Source organism: Cavia porcellus, unplaced genomic scaffold, assembly GCF_034190915.1.
Source record: "Cavia porcellus strain 051 isolate PalLab524CR breed Dunkin Hartley unplaced genomic scaffold, mCavPor4.1 scaffold_7, whole genome shotgun sequence".
NCBI classification, from domain to species: domain Eukaryota; kingdom Metazoa; phylum Chordata; class Mammalia; order Rodentia; family Caviidae; genus Cavia; species Cavia porcellus.
The window spans coordinates 46,370,093-46,393,650 of NW_026947490.1; the positions used below are offsets into that span (position 1 = coordinate 46,370,093).

Here is a 23,558-nt window from a genome sequence, read left to right on the forward strand (position 1 = left end):
GAAAAAAAAAAAAAGGTAAACATAAGAGTTCTAACTTGTCATGATCACAGAGATGTTACAAGTAAACTGCAGTTTCTCTGATAGAGAAAATTGAAAGTTAAGAGCAAGGATGGGAGGAGCCTCACCCTCTGTCCCTGGGCTTCTGCAGTGTGAGTCACACAGCACTCCTGAGATTGTTGGATGACACAGACCACTATCATTTCTCCTTGTTACAATCAGAAATACTTTATTTGCTTAACATTTCAGAAAATTACAACATCTTGCTGCTCAGTTTCCCAAAGTTTCACTGATTAACCTTCCTCTTCAAGCATAACCTCTACTGCTTCCTGCATTGCTAAAATCTCAAGATCCGGGTTCCTGCTGAAAATATTTCTAAGAAGGTACGTCTTCTTGGTTGTTTGTTTGTTTGTTTGTTTGTTTGTTTTAGATTTCTCCTAGAAACTCACAAAATAACCAAAGTAAATCAGTGTTGGTCTTTCTGGGGTGCAATTGACGGTAGTAGAGTTAGTGCTAGCTGCATTTAAATTAGCTGTGATGACTGGATTCTGATCTTTTATTTAGGGAAATAATAGGTATGTTTGTACTTACAAAACTGAGTCCTAAGCCACATATTTTATGATCGCTGATTATGAAATAAATGATCTGAGAATTGTGTAATTGAATAGAAAGTTAGATTGCAAATGTTATTTAATAATTTTACAATAAGTTTATTTTTTATTGTTCACATTTTCTAAATCCTTATAGTGGCTTTTTTCTTGTTCATTTAACAATTGATCAAGATACTAAAGTTGATATTTACAAGAGATCTTTGATTTCTTGGTTATGGAATTCATAGAAATTATAGTAATTTTTAAGAAATATAGCAACATGATAGTGGCAGGGAAAACATCATGAAGTGACATCAGGTAAAAAAGCACATGTATACATAAAGTTTCCCTTATACTGATATTCACATTTTAGAAAACAGAAACCAGTGGACACGGTAGTGTGAACTATTTGAGAGCCACAGCTATTCAAATAGTTGCTGTCTCAATATTTTTTAAGTACACTTCACTTTTTATTTATCACCTCGTGTATCAAGTAATAAAGGCAATACTTTAGTCTCCTTGGAATAGATTATGAAATTCTTAAAGGTGATTAATTTTTGCCCCTGAGGAAACAAGAAGTAGCTGAGAAGTAGGGAGATCAGTTAGGAACATTTCTATTACCTACTTTAAATTTTTAAAAGACCTTCTCTAGGGCCTGTTGCAGTGTTTGGTGTGTAATAGAATAGAAAGTTAGATTGTGAATGTTGACTTCTTAATTTTACAATATGATAAATCCTGTTAAGTGATTTTTACCTTGTTCAATTAGCAATTGACAAAGTTACTGCAATATCTACTGTAAAATGGAGGATTTTTTTCTTGTTCGTCTTTCCAATTCAAAAATGTATACGCATTCATCTATATATATACACATATATATATACACACACACACACACACACATGTGTATATATATATATATATATATATATATACACACACACAATTTGTGGCACGCATATTACAGGCATGTAGGTATTTGAGAAATATAATTCATACTATTTATAGAATCATGAAGAAATATAGATTTATACCAAATTGAATATTGTTAATATTATAAAAATCTATGCTTAAGGCTGATGTATCCTCTTAGGAGCTGAACTTTTTGTCATTATGTGGTATCTGATAATGCTTTTAATCTCATCTTACTGCTTTTAACCTTTAAAGCTATGTTAATATATTTAACTAGCTTTCCATTATTACATTTTGCACAGTAATTTGATCTATTTTCAACATTTGGTAAAGTTTTGTTAACAATATATAGGTAGATGTCTTAAAGCAAATTTGATGATTTGTTGTATAACTGACTTGACCCTTAGGTATGTGCCATAATGACATACTTTGTTTTTGCTATCTTTTCTTTAATATTGAATAGCATTTCAGTATTCTCTTCCTTGTATATTTCCTGTTTTTCTTCTCTTTCATCGTAGCCAGTTTTTAAAACCTAAGCACCATCAGTCAATGCTGTTTTCAGATGATTTAATTTTGGCTTGTAGGATTCTCAGCTTTACTTATTATTCTTTGGTTCAATATTATTTCCAATCAGTGTGTGTGTGTGTGTGTGTGTGTGTGTGTGTGTGTGTGTGTTCCCTCTTGAAACTACCAAAGTGTTTAGTATCAGATAATAGGTTTCTATGGGTTTTTTGGTTGTTGTTTAAATACCATTTTAATCTAGCTCTAAAGTTCTTTTCTGGATTTTTTTCACATAAGATATGTTGAGACCATCTATTATGCATGTGTAAAATAAATATATTTGGAAATTTAGAATCTGGATGTTGCAGAAGGCTATTTAATATATTCTAAATACTTTACTACTAGAAATTCCATTGGCATTTGTATGACTATGCCACAGTCAAATTCAATAATATTTCAACTGCAAAATTTAGAAAGCTCTTATTTAAATGAAATGAACAATTATACATAGCCACTCTCATCTCACATCTGATTATATTTAACAAATATGTTGTGTTGTCAGAGTCACCAATCAAGAATTTTTATTTTTAAAACATTTGGTTTTGCAACAAAAACTGGGTTTTGGACAAGTGGTACATAAAAATTACTCCACTTGTTGCAATCTGTTTTGCTGTTGAGAATGATTTTCCAATATGATTCTTAAATCTCTGTAGGTAGTCCACTCTTTATGGAGACTTATATAGTATGTGTTTTGCACTTAATTCTCTTCCATTTCACTCTCTACAATGTGTCTTTGTATGGATGTACCCTCATTAGATGGGACTTTCCAATCTGAGGGTTTCCTTGCTCCCTTAAGAAGGAAGCAATTAACTGCTTCAGGAATTTGAATATTTGAATTATACAAAAGATACACAAACATATGCCTCCTTAACCAAAAGGATTTGTAAATTTTTCAAGAAATCAGAATCCATATCATGCGCTGAGTGTCATGAAGAAAATATACTGGAGTTAAAGAGGTTGTGATGCACAACTGTCAGTCCATTTTAGAACTCTGAAAGCTTCCAGAAGACAAAAACAGAGTTGAACCTAAACAGTTGAATGGGAAGCAATAAGAGCAAGAAATTGCTGGAATATTTTTCCAGGAAAAGCAAAGGGAATTAGCAATGACATAAAATATGACAAAGGACGGTGTGTTGTGTATTTTTAAAGAATACAATGTATTGACTAGAAAAACGTAGATCTAATTGTAGGCCTCTGCTTGCTGGCCACTGCATTTACAAGGCTTGTTTACTGAGGGCAGCCATTATGGGCAGGGAGACCCTGTAGATCTACTTCTGCTTGCCAGCTGCCACCATCACAAAGCTCGCTTCCTGTGGGCAGCCAGTGCAGGCAAGTCCAGGGCAAACAGCTAGTCCAGCGGCTGAAAACTGCTGCCACCATTCTGTTGGCAACCAGAGGGCAACCAGTGTGGGCAAGGATACCAGCCAGGTCTTCCTCACTTGCTGGCCACCGCCATTGGAAGGTTTGCTTCCTGCGGGCAGTCAGCACAGGCAGAGAGATACAGTCAGATAAACCCCATGCACCTGCAAGCCACCACTGGAGACTCTTGTTTCTTTGGGCATCCAGTGCCCACACTAGGAGAATCAGACAAGCACACCGCTGTGTGCCTGCTGCCATTGAGGAAGTCCCAGTGTAGACATGCAGGTTGAGGAAAAAAAGCAGCTTCACCACCTCGTACTCCTGGTCATCGGGGAAGTCCCAGTGTAGCTGCAAAGGTCTGGAGAAGACTTTCCCATGCCTTGCTATCTCCCTGGGAACCTGTGTTCAGAGAAACCCAGGTATCTGGCCTATTCTACTACACTTCTGAAGGTCAGTCACCATAGGAAGTGCATGAGACCTCACCACCAGCTTGTTGGGAGGAACCCAGGAGAATGACAAGACAGTGGAATGATAGGCAATCTTAGACCTCCAACCCACAAAAACGACTCTGGAAGATATAATCATGCAAGGAAATGGAAGGCACACACCTAAATCTCTGAGAGGATACCAACTGAAGTAAAGAAACAACCTCATGAGACTGTGAAAGTAATCACATCAGAAATAATCTCTCAGGTAAAAGGAGAAATCAAAAACAATTAAAGAATTTATGGGCATATCTAAAGAAGACATAGATAAAAATATGAGCATAGGAAAATGGTGGCAATGTTCAATGAACAATATAAGAAGGATTTACAATGCATGAAACAGATTCAAAGAGATATTCAGGAAAAGAAAAAGTCAATCAAAAGCTGGCCAAAGGGCTTGAAAGAGAATAAAGATCAACTTTCAGACCTTGAAGACAGCACTGCAGCTGGCAAACATGAAAGAAAGAGCTCTTAAAAATAGCAAGAAACCAGTAAATAACAATTGAATGGTTGCAAGTTGATACAAAATAATTAAGACTGATAGGCATCAATAAAGAAGCAGGGGCCAAACTGAAAAGAAGTGAAAAGGCTATTTACAGAAGTAATAGCAGAAAACTTCCCACACATGGGAAAAGGATCTGGTATATAGAAAGCAAGGCATATAGAACTCCAATTAGCCATAGCCAATGTAAATCTACACCTAGACATATAATAAACAAGATTTCAGATATTCCTCACAAGAATGCAATATAAAAAGCTGTCAGCGAAAAGAAACAGATCATTAATAACGGAAAACTAGTCAGAATCATGACAGACTTGTCAATACATACCATTGTCAAGAAGAGCTTGAAGTGAAGTGTTTCAAATCCTGAAAGAAAACAACTTACAACCAAGATTGAGGTACTCTACAAAACTTTCAAAATTGTGGAAAAGTAAGATATTTCTATGATAAAGAACAACTGAAGGAATTCATGTCTACCAAACCAATGCTACAAAGTGCTGAATGATAATCTAGAGAGATAGAAAGATGACCATCGGTCCAGGAAGAGCAGCAGAGGAGGATCTCCAAAGAAGACAGGCAATTAAATGAAGGGGAATGTTGGTTGTAACCATTAATACAGATGACTTCAATTCATCAATAAAAAGAAACATAGGGATAGTGTATCAAGAAACAAGATCTATCAATATATTGTATACAGAAACACATTTAACTCAAAAGCAAATTCATAGACTGAAAATCAAGGGAGAGAAAACAATTGCTCCATGTGACAGGAGATCAGTAAAAGAGTAATTTGCCCATCAACTGCAGAATGGATGAGAAAGATATGGTATTTTCACACAATGGAAAGTTACTCAACTATAAAATAGGATAACTTCAAGGCTCCTGTAGGTAAATGGATGCAACTGGAGGTCATGTTCATGTGCAAAACTGTTTGAAACCACATGGGTGAAGACTGAGTTATCTCCCTAGCATAAAAACCTGAAGACGTTAGTAGGACTCAAAGAGCAAAGCAGATATTATGAAAGTGATAGGGGAGGAAATGCCTAAGAGGGAAAATGATAACTGCAGCTAATTTCTAACTGTCTTGTCTTGAACTCATATAATTTTCATAATTTTGTTAGTTTTGTCTTTGTTCTGTTTTATATAGTTAGATTTTACTGTGTCTGATATATGAGCAACTAGTTTGAAGATAACATGATGTATTATGGTAACTATTGTTAGTTTCCTATTATCCTGTTTTGAAGTCCAATAAGGCTTTCATTCTGTTGTTTAGATTGGTTTTATTCTATTTTGTTTTGTTTTTAATACGTATGATGGAATGTGCAGCTATTTTGAAGGAAATGATATATTGTGGTAGCCATAGTTGATTTCCTGTCATCTTGAAGTCCTATGATGCTTTTACTCTTTTGTGTTGCTAGGTTTTATTTCATTGTGTTTTATTTGATTTTATTTTGTGTGATAGTGTGGCTGACTCTTCTTAAGAAAATAAGAGACATTATAGTAGCCATTGTTCATTTCCTGTTATCTTGCTTTAAAGTTCTGTAAGGCTTTAATTCTCCTGTTTTGATTGATTTTAATCTGTTTCCTATGATTTCATTTATTATGTGTGAAGATATGGACAGCTATCTTGAAGAAAACAAGAGATGTTATGATAGACACAGTTGATTTTCTGTTGTCTTATTTTGTTGTCCTGCAATGATTTCATTCTTTTGTTTTGATTGGTTTTATTCTATTTTATATTGTTTAATTTTATTGTGTGTGAAGGTCTGGACAGCTATTTCAAAGAAAATAAGAGGCATTATGGTAGCCATTGTTGACTTCTCTTTGTCGCGTTTTGAGGTCTTGTGTTTCTTACATTGTTCTTTTCTGATTTACTTTATTCTGAATTCTTTTATTTTGTTTTACTCTCAGTAAAATAAAATATTTTTTAATTAGGAAGTAAAAGATGCAAACAAATCAGGTAAGCAGACCTATTGAGACATTTGAAGGAAGATGGGGAGTTTTTGTTGCTTTCATTTTTATAAGAAATGGCGAATTTTTGAAGGATTTCAGCAAGCTTAAAGCATGACTTAATAGACAGGAAACTGACTGTGTCAAAAAATAAAAGGAAAATCAAGCAATATTTAAAGTAGTTTGAACCAAGAAATGTTTTGATCCTGGGCTGGAACACATGTGCACATGAAACATATGATGGTGATGGGGTACTGAAGACATATTCCAATACCACAGGAGAAAAAAGTCAAATGGACAGTATGTATGATGGCAGAATACTCAGGATCATATAGACACACAGGAAGCAGAGGCTCCAGCCAATGTAAAATGGAAGTGAAGCCAGGAACTTTGACACTGCATAGCCTGTACTCTAAGCACTGTAAGAGCAGCCTATCTCCAGACTTCCTTCTCTCACATAAACCAATGACACAGTCCATCATGAATAAGGAGCAACTTCTTAAGAGTGTGTAACAGGGCACTTCTGCATCCATTTTCTATAGATAAATATCCGGTCATTATGTCTTTCTTTGTTGCACACACACATGTGATGCAGACAACACTCTGACATGAATCACGTGCGCAGAGATGTCTCATTTTTGAAATTGCCCATGGCCCTCTATAATGAAACATTGTATGCCAGTTTTGTTTTGTAGGTTCACCTGTTTTTGAAAGATGGAAAGTACATTCAAGGAAATTGTTCTTCTTCAAGGCTTACATCCTATCAGTGATTATCATTTTCGAATGATAAAGTCCTTACTGGCCAGTGAGTTAAAACTGAAAGGAAGCAAGTATGAAGAATATGACAAAATTAAATTTGCTGACATGATGGCAGAAAAGTTTCCAAGTGATGCAGGACTGAGAAAACTGATTTCATTCTTCAGTAAGATACCAGAGCTTGAAGACACTGCTGAACTTCTCAAAAAGCAGAAGGCAAAAGGTAATATGGTACACCCTCTGACACACTGTCCAGAGCCCCAGGTTAGTCATGATCAACGCTTCCCCACTCTATTCCTCAGTATCAATATTAATGGTGTTGGTTCAGTTACCAAGAAGTTCAAAAACAGGGAATTCCTCTCCTATTAAATGTTTCAATATATTTGAGAAGAGATTTTATGGAGGCTACAAAGGAAATGAAAATAAACAGAATGAATTATCAAGAAATCTAATGCTTCTGATGCACTAGAAAAATTGGAAAATAACAAAATAAAATTTGGGGAAATTATCTGCTTTACAATGGATACATTTTAAATGCATAGATTAATATTGCTTTTTTTCAAATATTTGTTCCATCATTAATATCTTCTCTGCAACAGATATGAGATCGTATTTAAACATAAGCTTGTGTCTCAGAGATGTCAATAACCTCTCTCTTATATATCTGGGTTTAAAACAATATGTCAAATGTCTAATTCCAGTATCTTCACTTTCTCACAGCATAAATGGAAACAAAATTTCTTCTTTGTTTTCTCAAATTGGGTAAGGTCTGCTGTAGAAGATGAACTTCTCTTAGCATCATGAAAACTATTGGTTCTTAAAAGGAACATGTAGGATAAGTTACAGAAAATCCATAGGGTGGGAAGACTGTTCAAATTGCACATGGATGTGCACTAAGACACTAAGGTTGTGCTTGTGTCATGATTGCCAATGAAGACTATGTAGAGGAAATGACTTAGACATACACACAGAAACTGAGAGGAAATAGCACAGACACTACTACGGCCCTCCCTTTAGTTTATTGTATTTCCTTTTACAGTATTAGATAAAAAGAAATGTACAGTAAAAGACAAAACTACCAGGAAGAGAAGCAAGCAAGATAAACTCAGTGCTGGTCGATCTACACTCACCACAGATGAAGATTACAAAAGAGAATCAGTTTTGGATGTGCCTTTGTCAAAGGTAGGCTGGCTAAGCTCCCATGGTCAAAACATGCTTACATTACTCTCATGTCTTACGTTTGGATAAACACTTAGTTATGTATTTAGTGAAAATGAAGTTCAGAGTCGGAAAATCCCTAGTTGTTTTTCTCATTTTGTTTCAGGAACCACAGTGCTATTTATCTTGCATAGTATAATTTCCTTCATAATATGAAATCATTACACCTTATTTAATTATGTAGTAACACAGCAGTCCGTTAGGAAAATGACTCACTAAAGCCTATTCAAAGAGATTATAACCAGGCTTGAGCTTTCTAAGCCTCTTTTTTATCACCACAGAAGGATAAAAGTGTAACATGTATAAAATGTTTTTATTCTGTATCAAGCAAAAATATGTCCTCACTGGGTACCTTCTGACCATGTCTTCAGAGGATGGATTGTAACTTCCTGGTGATTTCTAGAATGTAATTTTAGTATAATTAGAATCCAGTAATACATAGTTATTTCTCTTGGTATTTAAGAGTTATCTAACATTAAAACCATTATGAGGTAGGGTTGTAGCTCAGTGGTAAAGCCTTTGCTTTGGAAGCATGCAGCACTTTGGATTTGATCTTTATCAATGAAAAAGAATAATTACCCAGTGCTGGATCTGTTGGCCTTTGGAAAAACATGCATGTTTTGTTATTATAAGTCAAGAATTTGGTTTAATTGCTAGCAACAAAAACTAAAAACATAAAATAACAAGAGAAAAAGAAATAATTCCTTTGGACAAAGAAAACCATGAGAGACTGTAAATACCCTGTGCTAAGCGAAAAAAAGAAAAAGGTAGAAAAGAGAATTCATATCTGTGACCAGCAACTCTCATCCAACTCTCCTTTTTGTTATGTCATTTTTGTTCTCCTGTGATGGCCCCTATGGATGCTTGTAAACTGGGAATATGAAGGATACATCTAGAATGAATGAGCAAGATATTGATTGCCCAACGCTGCAGAAGAAAAAAAAGGTCAGAGCAGAAATTAAATCACATTTCTTGAATGTAGTTTGTAACTCAAGGAGCAAACATTGCTTTGGTTTGACCTAGGCTACATTCTTACTGCCGTATTTCCTCTAGCAAAGGGCCCCAAAGAATGAAGAAATTGAGCATTGTTTTATCTTTTTGGATTGTGATAAACAGCTATCATGAACGAATTTGAAAGGTTTATTTAGTAAGTTCATAATGAGTACTGACTTTCTTTGAGATTTACTTAACTTATAACATGAAATGATTTGTGTATCATAACCTTTGTGTTTGGTCAATCATTGTAAATCAGTATTCACTAGACATAGAACCCAGATTCCTCCAATCTAAAGCCATTGAAATATAATATGAGATCTTAATATATGGACAGTGATTTTTGGAATTCCAGATGGTTTGGGAGGAGGATAGGAGGTAAAGTTATACAATTATCCCTAGTATTCCAGAAAAGAATCATAAAGACCCTGTGCGAAAAGAAAGAAAAAGTATTTTGTGTGTGATGCCAAAATTTTTATCCAGAAATTAAGGAGAATATCTGTTTTCCATCAGAAAAAGGAAAGTTCAACCAAGAAAACAGATGACTTTGGAACAAACATGGAAGATCTGAAAATGGACGTGTTTGCAGAAACTTCTACTCCCACCACAGTTCTGCAGAGCTCTCCCATTCCTTCACCCAGCTCTTCCCTCAGCTCCTCAGCCAAGGTATTAGCTTCCTGTTCCCTTTCTCTTTTCCTCTTTAACATAACAACAGTGATCATTGAAAACTTCAAAGGGCTGCTTATCTAAATCATATTTAAATTTTTATTTTATTTAACATTCATCGGGTATATATGTTAAGCCTCTGATGGATTTAAAGTATGCAATTACCAAATTACTTCTGATATCAAGAAAGTTACTGCCTTGTATTGATTAGAGCAAGAGGGCAAAAGTGATTGGATGAGTACAAATGAGAATAAGTCTGTTCATTTCAACACATTCCAGTACTTTTCTTACCAGTTTTCTTTGCTCACTCACAATATTGCAGGTTCCTTTCCCACATTCCCTGCTGTTTCCATGTCAGATGTGGTGACATGCACTCTTATGGTTGGGAATCATTTCTTGTGGTTCACTTCTCGTTTACATACCTTCAGCATTAGGCACAAATGTGAATCTCTTCTTGCTGCACTGTCCATCACACCTCTTGTGAAAATGCATTACACATATGCATCACTTGCTCGTGGACTCTTTCATGGTTGTTTTTAACCATTTGACAGCTGTAATGCATGAATTTGTGTTTCCTTTGGACTAAACAGTGGGCTCAAACATAGGTACAATGCAAATAAAACAGAAAGAAGAGAAAGCGAATGCACAGGATAGGTTCAAACTCTGATTGCACTCTGCCATTTCTACCTAGACATGACTCATTTTAATTTTGCACTGAAAAGTAAATTGATGATTTCTGATTTAATAAGTAGACAACTTGATGAATAGACAAGAAAAAATCCATAGCAATGTTCTCATATGCAGTGTTTCATTGAAGCCTAAAGCCTGCGTGTAACTCAAAGTACGCCTTTAATCATCATTTCACTCAACAATGGAAGACAGTATTTCTGCATACAAGTTTTCACAACTTGTGATATATTTTTGTTTTTCACAAGGGATCCAGAAACCCATAACTCCTTGTGAAACTTTTATGTGAAAGAGCTAGCAAACTATTTCTGTTTACTTCTTGTGCCAGGTGGCCATGGATCCATGAAATAGTCATTGAAAACTCAAGTCCACTATTTCTCTTTTACTACAGTGGTATATGGATAGCCAAGAACAACTGTATGTTTTGTTTATATATATATATGCTTGAAAGTAGCACTTCCTAAGATCCTAGATGCTCAAATATATGATGATGTCCTGTCTGATAGATAAAAATCATTTTGCTCTTCTCAAATATGCTAGATCATGGGATCCAAGAATGACTCTTCTTCTTTCTTGGTCTCTCACACCTGACCACCTCATTTCTCACTTCAAATTCTGCCTCTTCTAAAAGAGTCCTCCAAAAGCAGTGTTCCTTATTAACCTATGTCCCATAGACTGGGTGAGGAAGAAAGCTTTGCAGTATATATTGTGAGATTTCCCAACTATTTGCTCTGGCCTTTGCATTCTCTTCATTCCTGGAGTCTAACCAAAACTCAGATCAATGTTATGTTTAGTTTATATTTTACATTTCCTTTGAAGTAGAAAACATATACAGCCATGATTCATTAAAAGGCTGAGGAAGTGAATGGATTCATCTTAGAGGGAATGAATAGCACAATCAATTACCATTTTAAAATATCATCCAGTCAAATAGTATGGAGTAGTTTAAACATCAGTCCTTGCTACTATTTAATTTAATTGATTTTGAAACAAGCAAGATGCACTTTAAGTGAGAGTAAATTGCCACAATTGGCAGGAGTGAATGAAAAACTTTCTTTGAGAAAGTTTTTTTGAACTACCATTATAGAGTTGTCATCAAAAGGATACACATAACACATGACATATTTGTGAAACACGGCAGCAAAATAAACCTCTGCATAGGCTAGATCATAATATTCATGTTGGTATTTGTATATATTGAGGAGAGCCTGAATTCTGCATTTTTCATTTAAATTATCACAATAGTTCTGTAGAATCATATCAGGATGCTTTTGTTATTTCTATTTGACATGAGAGGAAATTGAAGTCCACAGACTAATCATTTTTCACAAACATATATAAAAGTCGGACATACCAGTCCAATATTAGTGAATTCTAAAACTTATGAATTTAATGGGATATTTCATCTCCCCAATCAGAATAAATGTGTAACACTATCTTTAAAAGTATTTTTTCTAGTTTATAGGTATATAGTGGTGTTTTTTGGGTTTTTTGTTTCACAGCTGGTTTCTCTAAGCTTTCCAGTATGAATGAAGACCTATGAATGGTTAGAGAGTAGTCTAAAGACTAAGATATCACACACGAGGCAGGAATTTCAAACACAAATCTCATTGACAAATTCATCCACAAATCTTATCAACAGATGACATCTGATGAGTTAGCTGAATGAATGTTGTAAGTGGTAAGAACAATGGGAAATTGATGCTGGATATGGAATCTGAGAAATATGCATCCATTAGTTAAATTGTAAATAGTATAAATGCATTTACAGAGCTTCCCTACCCTTGCTTACACAGCATTAAAAACTTACTTGGAAGCATCTAATGCTCTCAGAACACATGCCTTTTTTGTAAAACCAAAGAATCTGTGGTCTAATGCATGCTACAAGGAGAGCAGAATCCTGTCTTTTTAAATAGGAATTTCAGGAACTTTCTTCAGCATGGCAAAAACATAATACTCACTGGATGGAGCACTAGGGCTTCTTGACCTAAACAACAATGATAGAAACTGACTTTATTAGACTAATATACAAACTAGTAAATGATATAGTTAATATATCTACATTATTTCAGTGAAAGTTTTTCTAAGTTTTACCTATTATGTTACATAGTTTAGTATTTTCTTCCAATTAAACACTCTTAGTTGAAGTTGACATAAGCCCCTTTACAACTCAGAAAGCTCTAGAGTCCATAAGGACTACCTGAATTCCAATTATCTGAGTTTTCAACTTTTACAGAATGAAGTTCATTGTACTGAATAAGGCTATAGCTGTAGAGGTATTGGGTTTATGGCACATGAGTATGTGGAATTGTTTAGAAATTGATAGCGAAATGATCCTGTAATTTATGTGTGTGTGTGTCAAGGAGAGAGATAGAAGGAGAGAGTTACAAATGTAGATATAAACACAGATACAGATAATGAAAAAGAAACAAAGGCAGAAAGAGTAGTGACAAATGCTATAATTCGTCTGATATTAAAAAACATTATATTTGGAGAAAGACAAAAAGCATTTTGCTTTAGAAAAGACAGGAAGTCATCATCAAAACCAATGGCTTTAAAAGCAGGAAACGTGCAAAAATTTGATAAAACCTCTACAACCTTGAACAGCCAGCACATGCTCATTAACAGTTGTCCTCAGAGCTTCAGAAACCTTTACCAACACAGTCAGGCAGTTCCATAACCAATACAAAAGCTCCCTATTTCCATTTTTTGTCTTCCTTACAACACAATTGAAAAGAACACTAGTATCTTCACAGAGTTTTTAATTGTGTGCTATGGTACAAATTGTTTCCTCCATCAAATAGCTCATTCATAGGCCAAAAGATCCTCCTAGATCCTAAGCCATAGCTATTTCAAAGGTATCTGTCCATAACTCCCAACCTCAAGTGAATTATCATCCTATGCTGGTGGAAGAGTACAGGCTGTGGGAATGAAACTATAAAGGATCACTGTATACAAAAGAGATATTTATCTCCTACTTTCCAGTTTCTTTTAAATTCTTTACTTTTTGCTCTTTTACCAGATACCAGCGTATAGTTTCTGCATCCATGATCTGAACCACATGAAATATTTTTATATTTCTTTTCCTCAATGTCAAATTTCCCCATCTGTACACCACACTAATTCTCACTGATACCTTCCTTTCCAAATGAAGTAAATATGCCAAGTGTTTGCCTCCACAGATTCCTTTATTACTTCTTTGCAGTATTTATGACAATTATAATAAGTTTATATCTTTCTTCCCTGAAAAAGGAATCCTTTAGTACCCAGATAAAAGTATGCTGTCCCAGGGAAGGACAAGACAGTGCTGGAGAGTGAGCACACACTTGTGTGTGTCAACTCTTACTCCAGTTTGCTTGTAGTTCCACCCTGCTATGGCAAGTGTTGCCCTACAACCGGGGGCTATGAAGACTATCTGAATAGGCAGAAAGGATTTCCCCTGAAGGGATTCAGTCATAGGAGAGGATAACATTTCAATCATAATTCTCCAGTGTGGTTTCCTTCCCCGGATCCAAGCTGCCCACCCACAGCTCTGCTTCACAGAAAGTAACTGAGGTCAAGCTTTATGAACTCAGGTTTTCTCAGACTAAAATTTTTAAAAATTTTCTGTTATTAGTTCCAATAATCCACCCCCCACCCATAGTTTCTTCTGATTTTTACAAGTAGAGCTACTTGTCCTTGTCTATTACCATTTAGGACTTATTGGCTTTGTACAAAGTCCGTGTCTTGTCAGTGTAATCTCAGGACATTCTCTCTCTGCCGTGGCAGTGACATACTGTGCATATACATCTCAATCTAGCTCCACATTTTCCATGCATATTTATGAATCCTGATTCTATTCCTTACTTATGAGTAACACTTCCTAAGAGTTTGCTTCCCTAAATAAGCAACATGATAATTTCTATTCCTAGAAAAATTATTCTACTGTTCTGAAATCTCCTTGAATCACAGAAACCTAGATATGTCTTCTTCACCCTATACACCTAAATTCACCATGCAGTCAAGTCTTCTTTGGGATTCAGCCAACTTCACGTGAGTCCTGCAAAGAATGTGCCTGACAACTCTTAGTGCATGCAGCAGTATTTTGATAGTCACTATGTATGCAGGAGTATTTTCTCTGCCATAGTTTCTCTGAAACATTTTCTATGATATTATTCCTTTATTGTTTTTGCATTCAAAATCAGGAATAGTCTCTTGCCATTGATTCCTTCATGTATGTGTCCCTGAAGCAAAAGCACAGGAAAAAGTATGGTTTCTAAATAGAATGGAATAATAGAAAATTTAATTAGAGTAAAATAACTACTAAAACTTTACAAATATTCAAGCAAACATTGTGTTTTTGGCATCTAAGCACTGCTATTGTGATGACAGTTTAAGACTTAACATGTTTTTCTTAAAAATACAGCTCAAAAAATATCATAGTTGAAATTTCATTATTATACATGGCAGAATCAGAAAGACTTCTTATATGTTTTTCATTTATCATCTCCATATGACATTTATATGAAGAGAATAATATGTGAAATACATTTTCATCAGAGTAGATATACAAATCCCTAATAGATCTTTGAAAAATGAAAATAAAAATATTTCTGCTCATTGAGCATTTATTTAGTGCTGAGATCTGAAATATTAGGTTATATGAATATACATACACGTATAAATACTCATTTAGTCTTTATAAAATTATAAGTAAATGTTAATGATGGTCCCATTCCATATATGAGAAAAGAAGAATGCACAGAGATCAAAATGTTTCACAGGTCATACACGTACTAGATACTAGAGCCAGAATTTCAGTGCCCCTACAGTGAATCTAAAAGCTAATTGAATGAAAATGATTGAACCCAAAGTAGGTATACAAATGCTGAATCCCATGCAATTCATTTGTGAATAATTTCTAATAGAAGGAGTTATGCCTTGATACTTTGGAGTGCTTGGAGATCTCCAGGTGAGGCACTTTAGTGGCTGACACTTTAAATGAGTAGACCAGTGAATGCCAAACCTGGAAATTCCTGAGACAAGTGGTATAAATGTCATGAATATTCAATAGTATTTAATCAGTGTAACTGAAGACAGTCAAGGTGTGTGATTTCAGAGATACTTCCCAGTGTTACATGGAAAACGTAATGAAAGGTAATGCTTTTAGTAGGATTTTAAATCCTGTGAAGCCTATAAAATCTTGAAAATTTCTCATTGCTTCAGCAACTCCATAAAGAGAGGTGAGGAACTGTGGATTTGAGGGACATTTCCTGCTGTGTTTATGATCAGAGGACCAAAAGGATGGAGACTAAGATTGCCTCTGCATCAAATAGCACAGACTAGGAACAGCTTTGTGCATTTGCTTGGTTGGGAAAACTGAATCAAGAAATGGCCCTGATTGTGATTAGCTTTGCTGCAATTAATGCTTCCTTCAAAATAATCCAAGAAGTTGGCCTAAACAAATGGTCTTGTCCAACTGGTGGAAATTGAGAGCCAGTATTCAATTGCAGGCCAAGGAAATTTCAAGCATTTAAGTTTTTGGTGTTTAGAATGTGCATTAGAAATCCTGATTGAGATAGAAAGAACAAAGTTAATGGAGCTATCTAAGTAAATGCTGTTTAAGTCAATACATGCTATTCCTCCTGCCACTCAGGAGGAAACTGGCAGAGTGCAGTTTTTAATTTAAAAAGGAAGGATATATGCAAGAGATTTTCTAAAACAACCAAAAACAATAAAAGCTTATTTTTCTACAGGAAGAGGAAAACACAATCACCAAAAGAGATAACTCCACTAAGACATTAGAGATTAAAGGATCAACAAACATCATACCTCATACTGGGAGCTGTCTCCAGACCCCTCCAAAGCCTTCAGTCACATCACTCAGCAGTCTGCATATTCCTCAGAGGCAGCCAACTCCCTCCAATAGTCAGCAGTCTCCTCAGATGCTTCCAACCACAGTATTCACCACTGGGAATTCTCCACACACTTCATCCAGAGCAGTCCAGACATCTCAGTTACATCCAAAAACACCATCTTGCAGTCTTCAGACTCATGAGACCATTGTGACACCCCCCAGTGGTGTCCAAATTCTTCTGTTGCCTTCCACAACATCATCCAGCAGTCTCCAGATTCTGCAGATGCCTCCAGTAGCATCCAGCAGTGTACAGACTCCTCAGAAGCCTCCAACAATACCATCCTGCAGCCTGAAAACGTCTCTGAGGCCTCCAAAAATATCATCCAGCAGTCTCCAGATACTGCAGACGCCTGTAGTAGAATCCAGCAATTTGAAAACTCCTCAGAAGTCTCTGACAACATTCAGCAACCTGATAACTCCTCTGAAGTCTTCAAAAGCACCATCCAGCAATCTCCAAATTCCACAGACACCTCCAGTTGCATCCAGCATTCTACAGACTCCTCAGAAGCCTCCACCAACAACATCCAGCAGCCTGCAACCTACTCTGAAGCCTCCAAATGCACCATCCAGCAGTTTCCAGACTCCTCAGATTCTTCTAGCAACATCCAGCAGTCTCCACACGCCTCAGATGATTCCAGCAACAACGTCCAACAGCCTCTTAACCATGGTGAATTTTCTGTTCCTACAATAGAGTGCCTGAAATTGGTAGGGTGTTTGAAGTTTTTCCCAGTAATCCCTTATAATATCTAATGATTTACTTCATCAAATCGTATTGAGATAGTAACTCTAAATTTGAATTTTAACTCTTATTATGCCTTATACATTAAGGTTAATCTGCAACTCTGAGTACCTAATGATGCCTGCTTCAAAAAAAAAAATATTATTAGACAGTCATTTAACTTTAAGTGTTAACTTTCATTTTTGTTTCGATACACCATGAAAGTGATATCTTATTGTAAAATAGTATGGGAAATTAGAGAGCCACACAGAATTTATCACATACTATTTTATTGTCACTTTTGTTACACCAGTATCACTTAGAATGTGGAAAATAAGTGGATACATAGATAAAAGTATTAAGTAAATTAGACTCTATAAATCTCTCCCATCAAACACCTCAATTCATCATGGAGCCTTTTTTTATTTTCTCTATATTATGTAGGAATACTTTTCTTTCATATTGGATATTATTACATGTGGCTACTTATGATATCTTTAATCACTTACGATATCTTGAATTGCAATTCAACCAATCAATAGAGATTAAAATAATTTAATTGCATGTGAAAATTACATTGTTATTCTATACATTATAAAAATAACTATATTAATTGATAAAGATTTTTCTCAGCATTCTCTATGCCGTCAATGAATTTAAAAAATACATGTACTTTGGATCATGTTTTATCATTCATACAGAGAGTTATAATTTCTTTCCTAAGTATCAGGATGTTAATGTCACTATTGTACGATTCTCTGTTATTGGCTAAATTGTACAGAGAATGAACTTTCCTGATGTGACAAAGCATTTGACCCCATGGAGAACTACCCAGAGTTAAGTCCCCTCACTCACATTGCAAGGTCTTCATGAGTTTTCAGCTTGGAATCACAGTGAGCTACGCTGGACTCTGGAGGCAGTGAGCCTGTCTTTATTCACTAGTTTCCAGGATTCCCAAGTTTGCCTCCACACTTTCCTTTCTAGATCATCAGCCTCTTGCCAAACACTAGATTCTCTCCTGAAACTCTAAAGTGTTGCAGGCATCTGCAAAGACAGGTGTTCAAAGCAAAGTTCCTTAAAGCCTAACTTCCATACCTATGATACTCCTCAATGCCTTCTCTTAATCAAGCTGAGAGCTTCTAGCCAGGACCCATCCAGTTCAGGACAGTTCTTGAGTTCTTCTAATAGCTGCCATACTAACTCTTATGAAAAAGAGTATTAATTTCTTGGAAGGGCTATGTCTTTTAAAATGCTCCTGTTCATTAGGATTAGAACAAGCTTCTATTACTCTCTAACATTTTTTTCACTTCCTCTATAAACTAAGTAATATCATGTGGGGCACTCTTTCTCATAGTCCCCTAATTAATGTGTTATTTGAGCTTAGACCTTGATATTGAGATGACTCTCACTATACTGTGACTGTACTGCCTTAATTAATTGTGTTTGTGTGTTCTTGTTTACTGTCCAAGTAGAAGCCAAGCCCAAAGTATGAACCTGCTGAAGAAAATGGTTACCAATCAGGTCCCAAAGAAGTGATGGTGTTGAAAGTGACAGAACCATTTACGTACGTGGTTACACAAAGTGAGCATAGGATGATTCACGCCACAGTGGCTACTGAGAACGCATTTTTCCGAGTGAAGGTTTTTGACATGAAATTTAAGGACAAGTTCATCCCCAAAAATATCATTGCCATATCCAATTATGTTGGTCGAAATGGTTTCCTGGAGATAAACAAATTCTCAAGTGTGTCTAATGTGAGTGCTGATCGAAAGATGAACATCATCCCTGCTCTGATTCAGCAAGCCAAAGCAACTCCTAAAATCAGCCAGCTTGGATCACAAAGTAAAGGAAAATATGTGAATGGGATATTTCTGGTGTGTAAGGTAAGCCACAGCATTAATTTGTAAAATCTTTTTCTGCAATTCCAGATTTTAGAGTTATAACCTGCCAACTACACTTTGGCCAGTTTACTGAACTCAAGAAACACGCTCTCTTGTCCAGGACAGATGAGCAGAGTCTCCCATCTTCTGACTCTGGGATACATAGGTTCTTAACATTCCTCTACTCTAGCTATCACCACACAAATTTAAGAATGAGATTTCCCAAAATCCTTAGTATTTTATCAGCTATGCTGATCAATTCATAGTCATCCTGGTCCAGGATGGTACATAGCATCATCTGTGTTTGTGACAACTGAATTGTGAATGAAGAATTGCACCCTATCAATTGGCTCTGCTTGTAATGTCCAGAATAAGAAATCAAAGTACTAGTCTTTCCTGGAAAAAAAAACTGTGTCCAACAGTAAGCCTTGTACTCTAAGCTGATCTCACATCTTCCCTTTCTTTATTTTTCAACAACAGATTTTTGAGCAACTGATTTCTGCCGTAATAATGAGAAATATAGAAGGAGAAATTAGAGTAGAGGTGGCACACATATAGAAAGCATTCCAAGGCAGGCATGCGGGCCTTCTATCAGCTCATCCACAACGTTGCCTCAGCATCATCTCAGCAACTGAACATTATAGTTTAATTTTTATGTTGGCACTTGGTGAGAAATAAGTGGGTTTTGGGTTTCAGTTTTGACAATCTATAAAAGATTCGCCAACATTGTACTATAGAATTGTACTATATCTCTGAGTTTTAAATAGGGATTATAAATTGCAAAGAAGTGTGCAGAATTCTTAGACTTAGGGTACGTCTTTCTGTCCACATACTCCCAGAAATGGTATGCTTAACTCTCTCAAGTATTATTTCACATACAATTATATTGTGTTTGAGGGTGGTATTTTACTTTCACCCATATTATTTCCCACACATTCTATTTAAATGACTTAATGCACATATTACATTTGTATAGTAAGTGTGATACAAAACAATAGGACAGATGAGCTAGATTTAATATTTGAACAGTTTCCAGAAACATAAATAAATGGAGAAATTAGAAGAAGTTATGTTTGAGAATGTGTAATCCATTTCATGAAAATTTGCAGTAATCATTTCAATTCCCCAGTAAGGTTTAAATGGTCTTCCTTCTTTGTTCTTGTGGAGATATAAATCAATAAACTCAAAAATAATCAGACTTATTTCTAGAGTCCTAAAGAAATCTCAGATATGCTGATTTGGAAGCATTATAAGTTACAAAATAAGTTCCTCTGGGAAAGTTTAGGTGATAAAGACTTTATATAAAGAGAGGCTCAGGCAAGTTTCAAAATAGAGGATTTCCTTATGCATTTTGGTATTTCTAATCTTGAATTTGCAGTTCAGTTTATCTTGTTGGAAAACAGCATTTCCACTCACACTGTCTATTTCTCATAGAAGTGAGAATGTCTTATACATTTCTCAGAAGGTACGTGTTAATATTCTTTTTCAGAAACAAGTGAGACCAGAATGTATTTATTATGAAATACAAGATAATACAGGAAAAATGGAAGTATTTGTACATGGACGCCTGACCCATATTCACTGTGAAGAAGGAGATAAACTTAACCTCACTTGCTTTGAAGTAGCCTCAAGTTGGAATGGCTGGCAGCTGAGATCTGTGCTCCATAGTCACCTCAAGGTAAGCATTTTAAGGAAGCATCATTCTTCCTAATGCAAACTTATATTTTTTTATTATGTGCTTTAGAAAACTAAACTGCTGCCATTATATACAGTTCAACCTGGTAAAGATTATCTTTGCCTGTTCTTGTATGCCAACTAACATTCTTTCCATCTTCTTTTCAATAACAGTATTATAATAATAGTGAACAATAATTCAGAGACATTCAAAACTTTTATCCTAAGCTAAATAATAACTATTTATCAAAACAAAAATATAATTTAATGAGAATTTAGGTTTAATTAAGGAATTTTTTTTTGTATTTTGACTTTATTTTTTCCAGTTGGTTAAAGATTTCAATACCAGGGATCTCAATGTCATCATCTATGAAAAAGGGAAACATTTTTTGTCACAGTTCATCACCAGCGTTCATAACAAATGTAAATTACCAAATATTCTCTAAGAGAATCATAACACAAAGGTACCTGCCTTTAGAGAAATGTTATAGGATAAAACCCACTGTTTATGTCATACTAATATAAACATTCATGTGCATTCATAGAACACTAACAACAGCTAAGAGTGGAATGCAAATCAAGCAGATCAAATGTAATTGTAAATTAATCAGGCATACACAAATGCATTTGTGCCTAGATTTCTCCAGTTCTAGTTTTACCCCTAGTAAAATCTTCCAGATTTGCCACATAGCAGATACAGCAGGAAGTGCTCTTCTATACTTGACTCACACTCCTGCCCGATGAGAATGCTCCACCCAGCTCTTGCCATTTTGGCTACACCAGCCCCTCTCTTCTGTCCTTTGTCCTACTCTACCACCTATGCTCCTGTTTGACAGGAATAATCAACACACTTCTTGGTCCCAAGAATAGGGTGGGTGTGACTCCAAGGACAGGTACTCATGAAAAGATACACAGGGAGAAATGCAAGAAAAGAGATGTGGCCCATAATTGTGGAAGGTAAGTCTCCACAATATTTTGAAAAGCTTCTTCTAAAACCTCAGATTTTGAGAGAATGGGAAAATGTATGAGCAGCTGCATAGCAACTAATCCATCTTTATCAATGTTTTCTTTAAGGTCATCAAAGCCAGGAAAAACAAGATATAGCCACTCGATTCTTATTCAAACGTGAAAACTTTATTGGAGTCCAAAAACCTGGATGCCACTGATAATGATGTTGATGGAGGTACAATCCACATTTAGGAAGAAAATATAGAAGATCCAAGTTTATGAATAAAATACATTTTAAAAATCAGCTCTTGCCTGGTCATGGAGATACATTCCTAAAATCCAAGCACTTTGGGAAGCTGAAGTAGAAAAATTAAAATTTTATCACAGCTTAAGCAATTTAGAGATTTAGTAAGATCCTGTCTCAAAGACTCTGGGTTCAATCCTCACTACCATCGACAAAAACAAATAAACAAAAAAACAAACGACAAAAAAATATGGTCATAAACAAACAAACAACAAAAAAAAAGAACAGAAAAGAACACAATCAAAAAGCAACTTTAAGAAGATTTTTAAAAATACATTTAACTTATTCCTTTTGCATTTTTAGACTCTATATTCCATATTTTGAATCTACAGTTTTTTAAAATTTGAAGAAAATAAACATCTGTTTTTAAAGCCATGCTTCTCCAGGAGTCTCTTTACTCTATATTTCATTTTCTTTTAAGCAAATAGTTATAGCTCACAAATCAAGCTTGGGCACCCAGACTAAAATCAATATTTCACTTTTCACTTTGGGTATGATCTTTAAAGCTTGGACCTTCTGAGACATAAACAAGCTATGTTTTGTTCAGAGAAACCAGGCTAAAAGGCAGGTGGAGCTGAAATCCATTCTGAGTTTCAACTGTCAAGAACAGGGAGGGTTAAATAGGTCAGGACAAAAGATCTTTTCAGAATTTATCTCCTGGAGGTAATGCATTGCCTACTTTTTCTACCAAATGTGTATGAATGTACTTACTAGTTAGAAGACATTCTGATTCTGTCTGGTGTCAGGTATTTGATTCCAGTTATTTACCCTCACACCAGTGACTCTTCAATAGTTCTTTCACCTCTGTTACTGAATTTCACACTGCACATGTTTTGACCCATCAGTACTCTCTCCCAGGTACATTTGGTTTAGGTCAATGCTGAAGCTGATTTTCAATAACAGAAGCAGATATGTTGAATTAAATTATACTGTTATATTTAGTTATCACATATTTGATACCTGGTATTTTACAGTTATTGATGTCACTCATCTTTTACATTAGTTCTAAACACTTGATAGTATTTTTTAACTTTTACCTCTATCATAGGGTTGCAAAAAGAAACACAACAATAAAGTCACTTTTTAAATGATACTTCAGTGGTAAGTTAGAGATTGATTTAGAATCTAAGCTATTCCAATTTGAGGTACATCAAAGGGAAGAGTGTGAAGATGAGGTCAAAATTTTGAGACATAGAATAGAGAAATTCTTAGCCCATCTGATGACTTAAGGGAGATTTTCATACATGATGTCTCCAGGCCAAAGAACACATGTGTTGAGTCCCCAGCACTGAACATGCATTGGTTGTATCCCAGCACACAGTAAAGCTTGAAACGTCACTCCCAGGCATTAAGACCACACCTCGCATCCAAAATCATCGGAAGACACAAGGGAGATATCTGCAAGACTAACTGGGCCTTGCCCAGTGAACTCCTAGCAGCTAGCAGGGGTCTGAATTCAGTCCCA

General features: G+C 35.5%; 1 protein-coding gene across 1 annotated transcript; it reads left to right on the top strand.

Annotated features, from left to right (window-relative positions):
* Nucleotides 1-22,468, top strand: Ifi16 (interferon gamma inducible protein 16). Its single transcript, XM_063253479.1, has 9 exons — nucleotides 1-380; nucleotides 7,036-7,332; nucleotides 8,149-8,291; nucleotides 9,213-9,272; nucleotides 9,834-9,986; nucleotides 16,409-17,236; nucleotides 18,760-19,170; nucleotides 20,657-20,845; nucleotides 21,916-22,468. Exons 2-9 carry the CDS (start codon nucleotides 7,068-7,070, stop codon nucleotides 21,943-21,945), a joined length of 2,079 nt encoding a protein of 692 aa, XP_063109549.1. The 5' UTR covers nucleotides 1-380; nucleotides 7,036-7,067; the 3' UTR covers nucleotides 21,946-22,468.
* The last annotated feature ends 1,090 nt before the right edge of the window (nucleotides 22,469-23,558 follow it).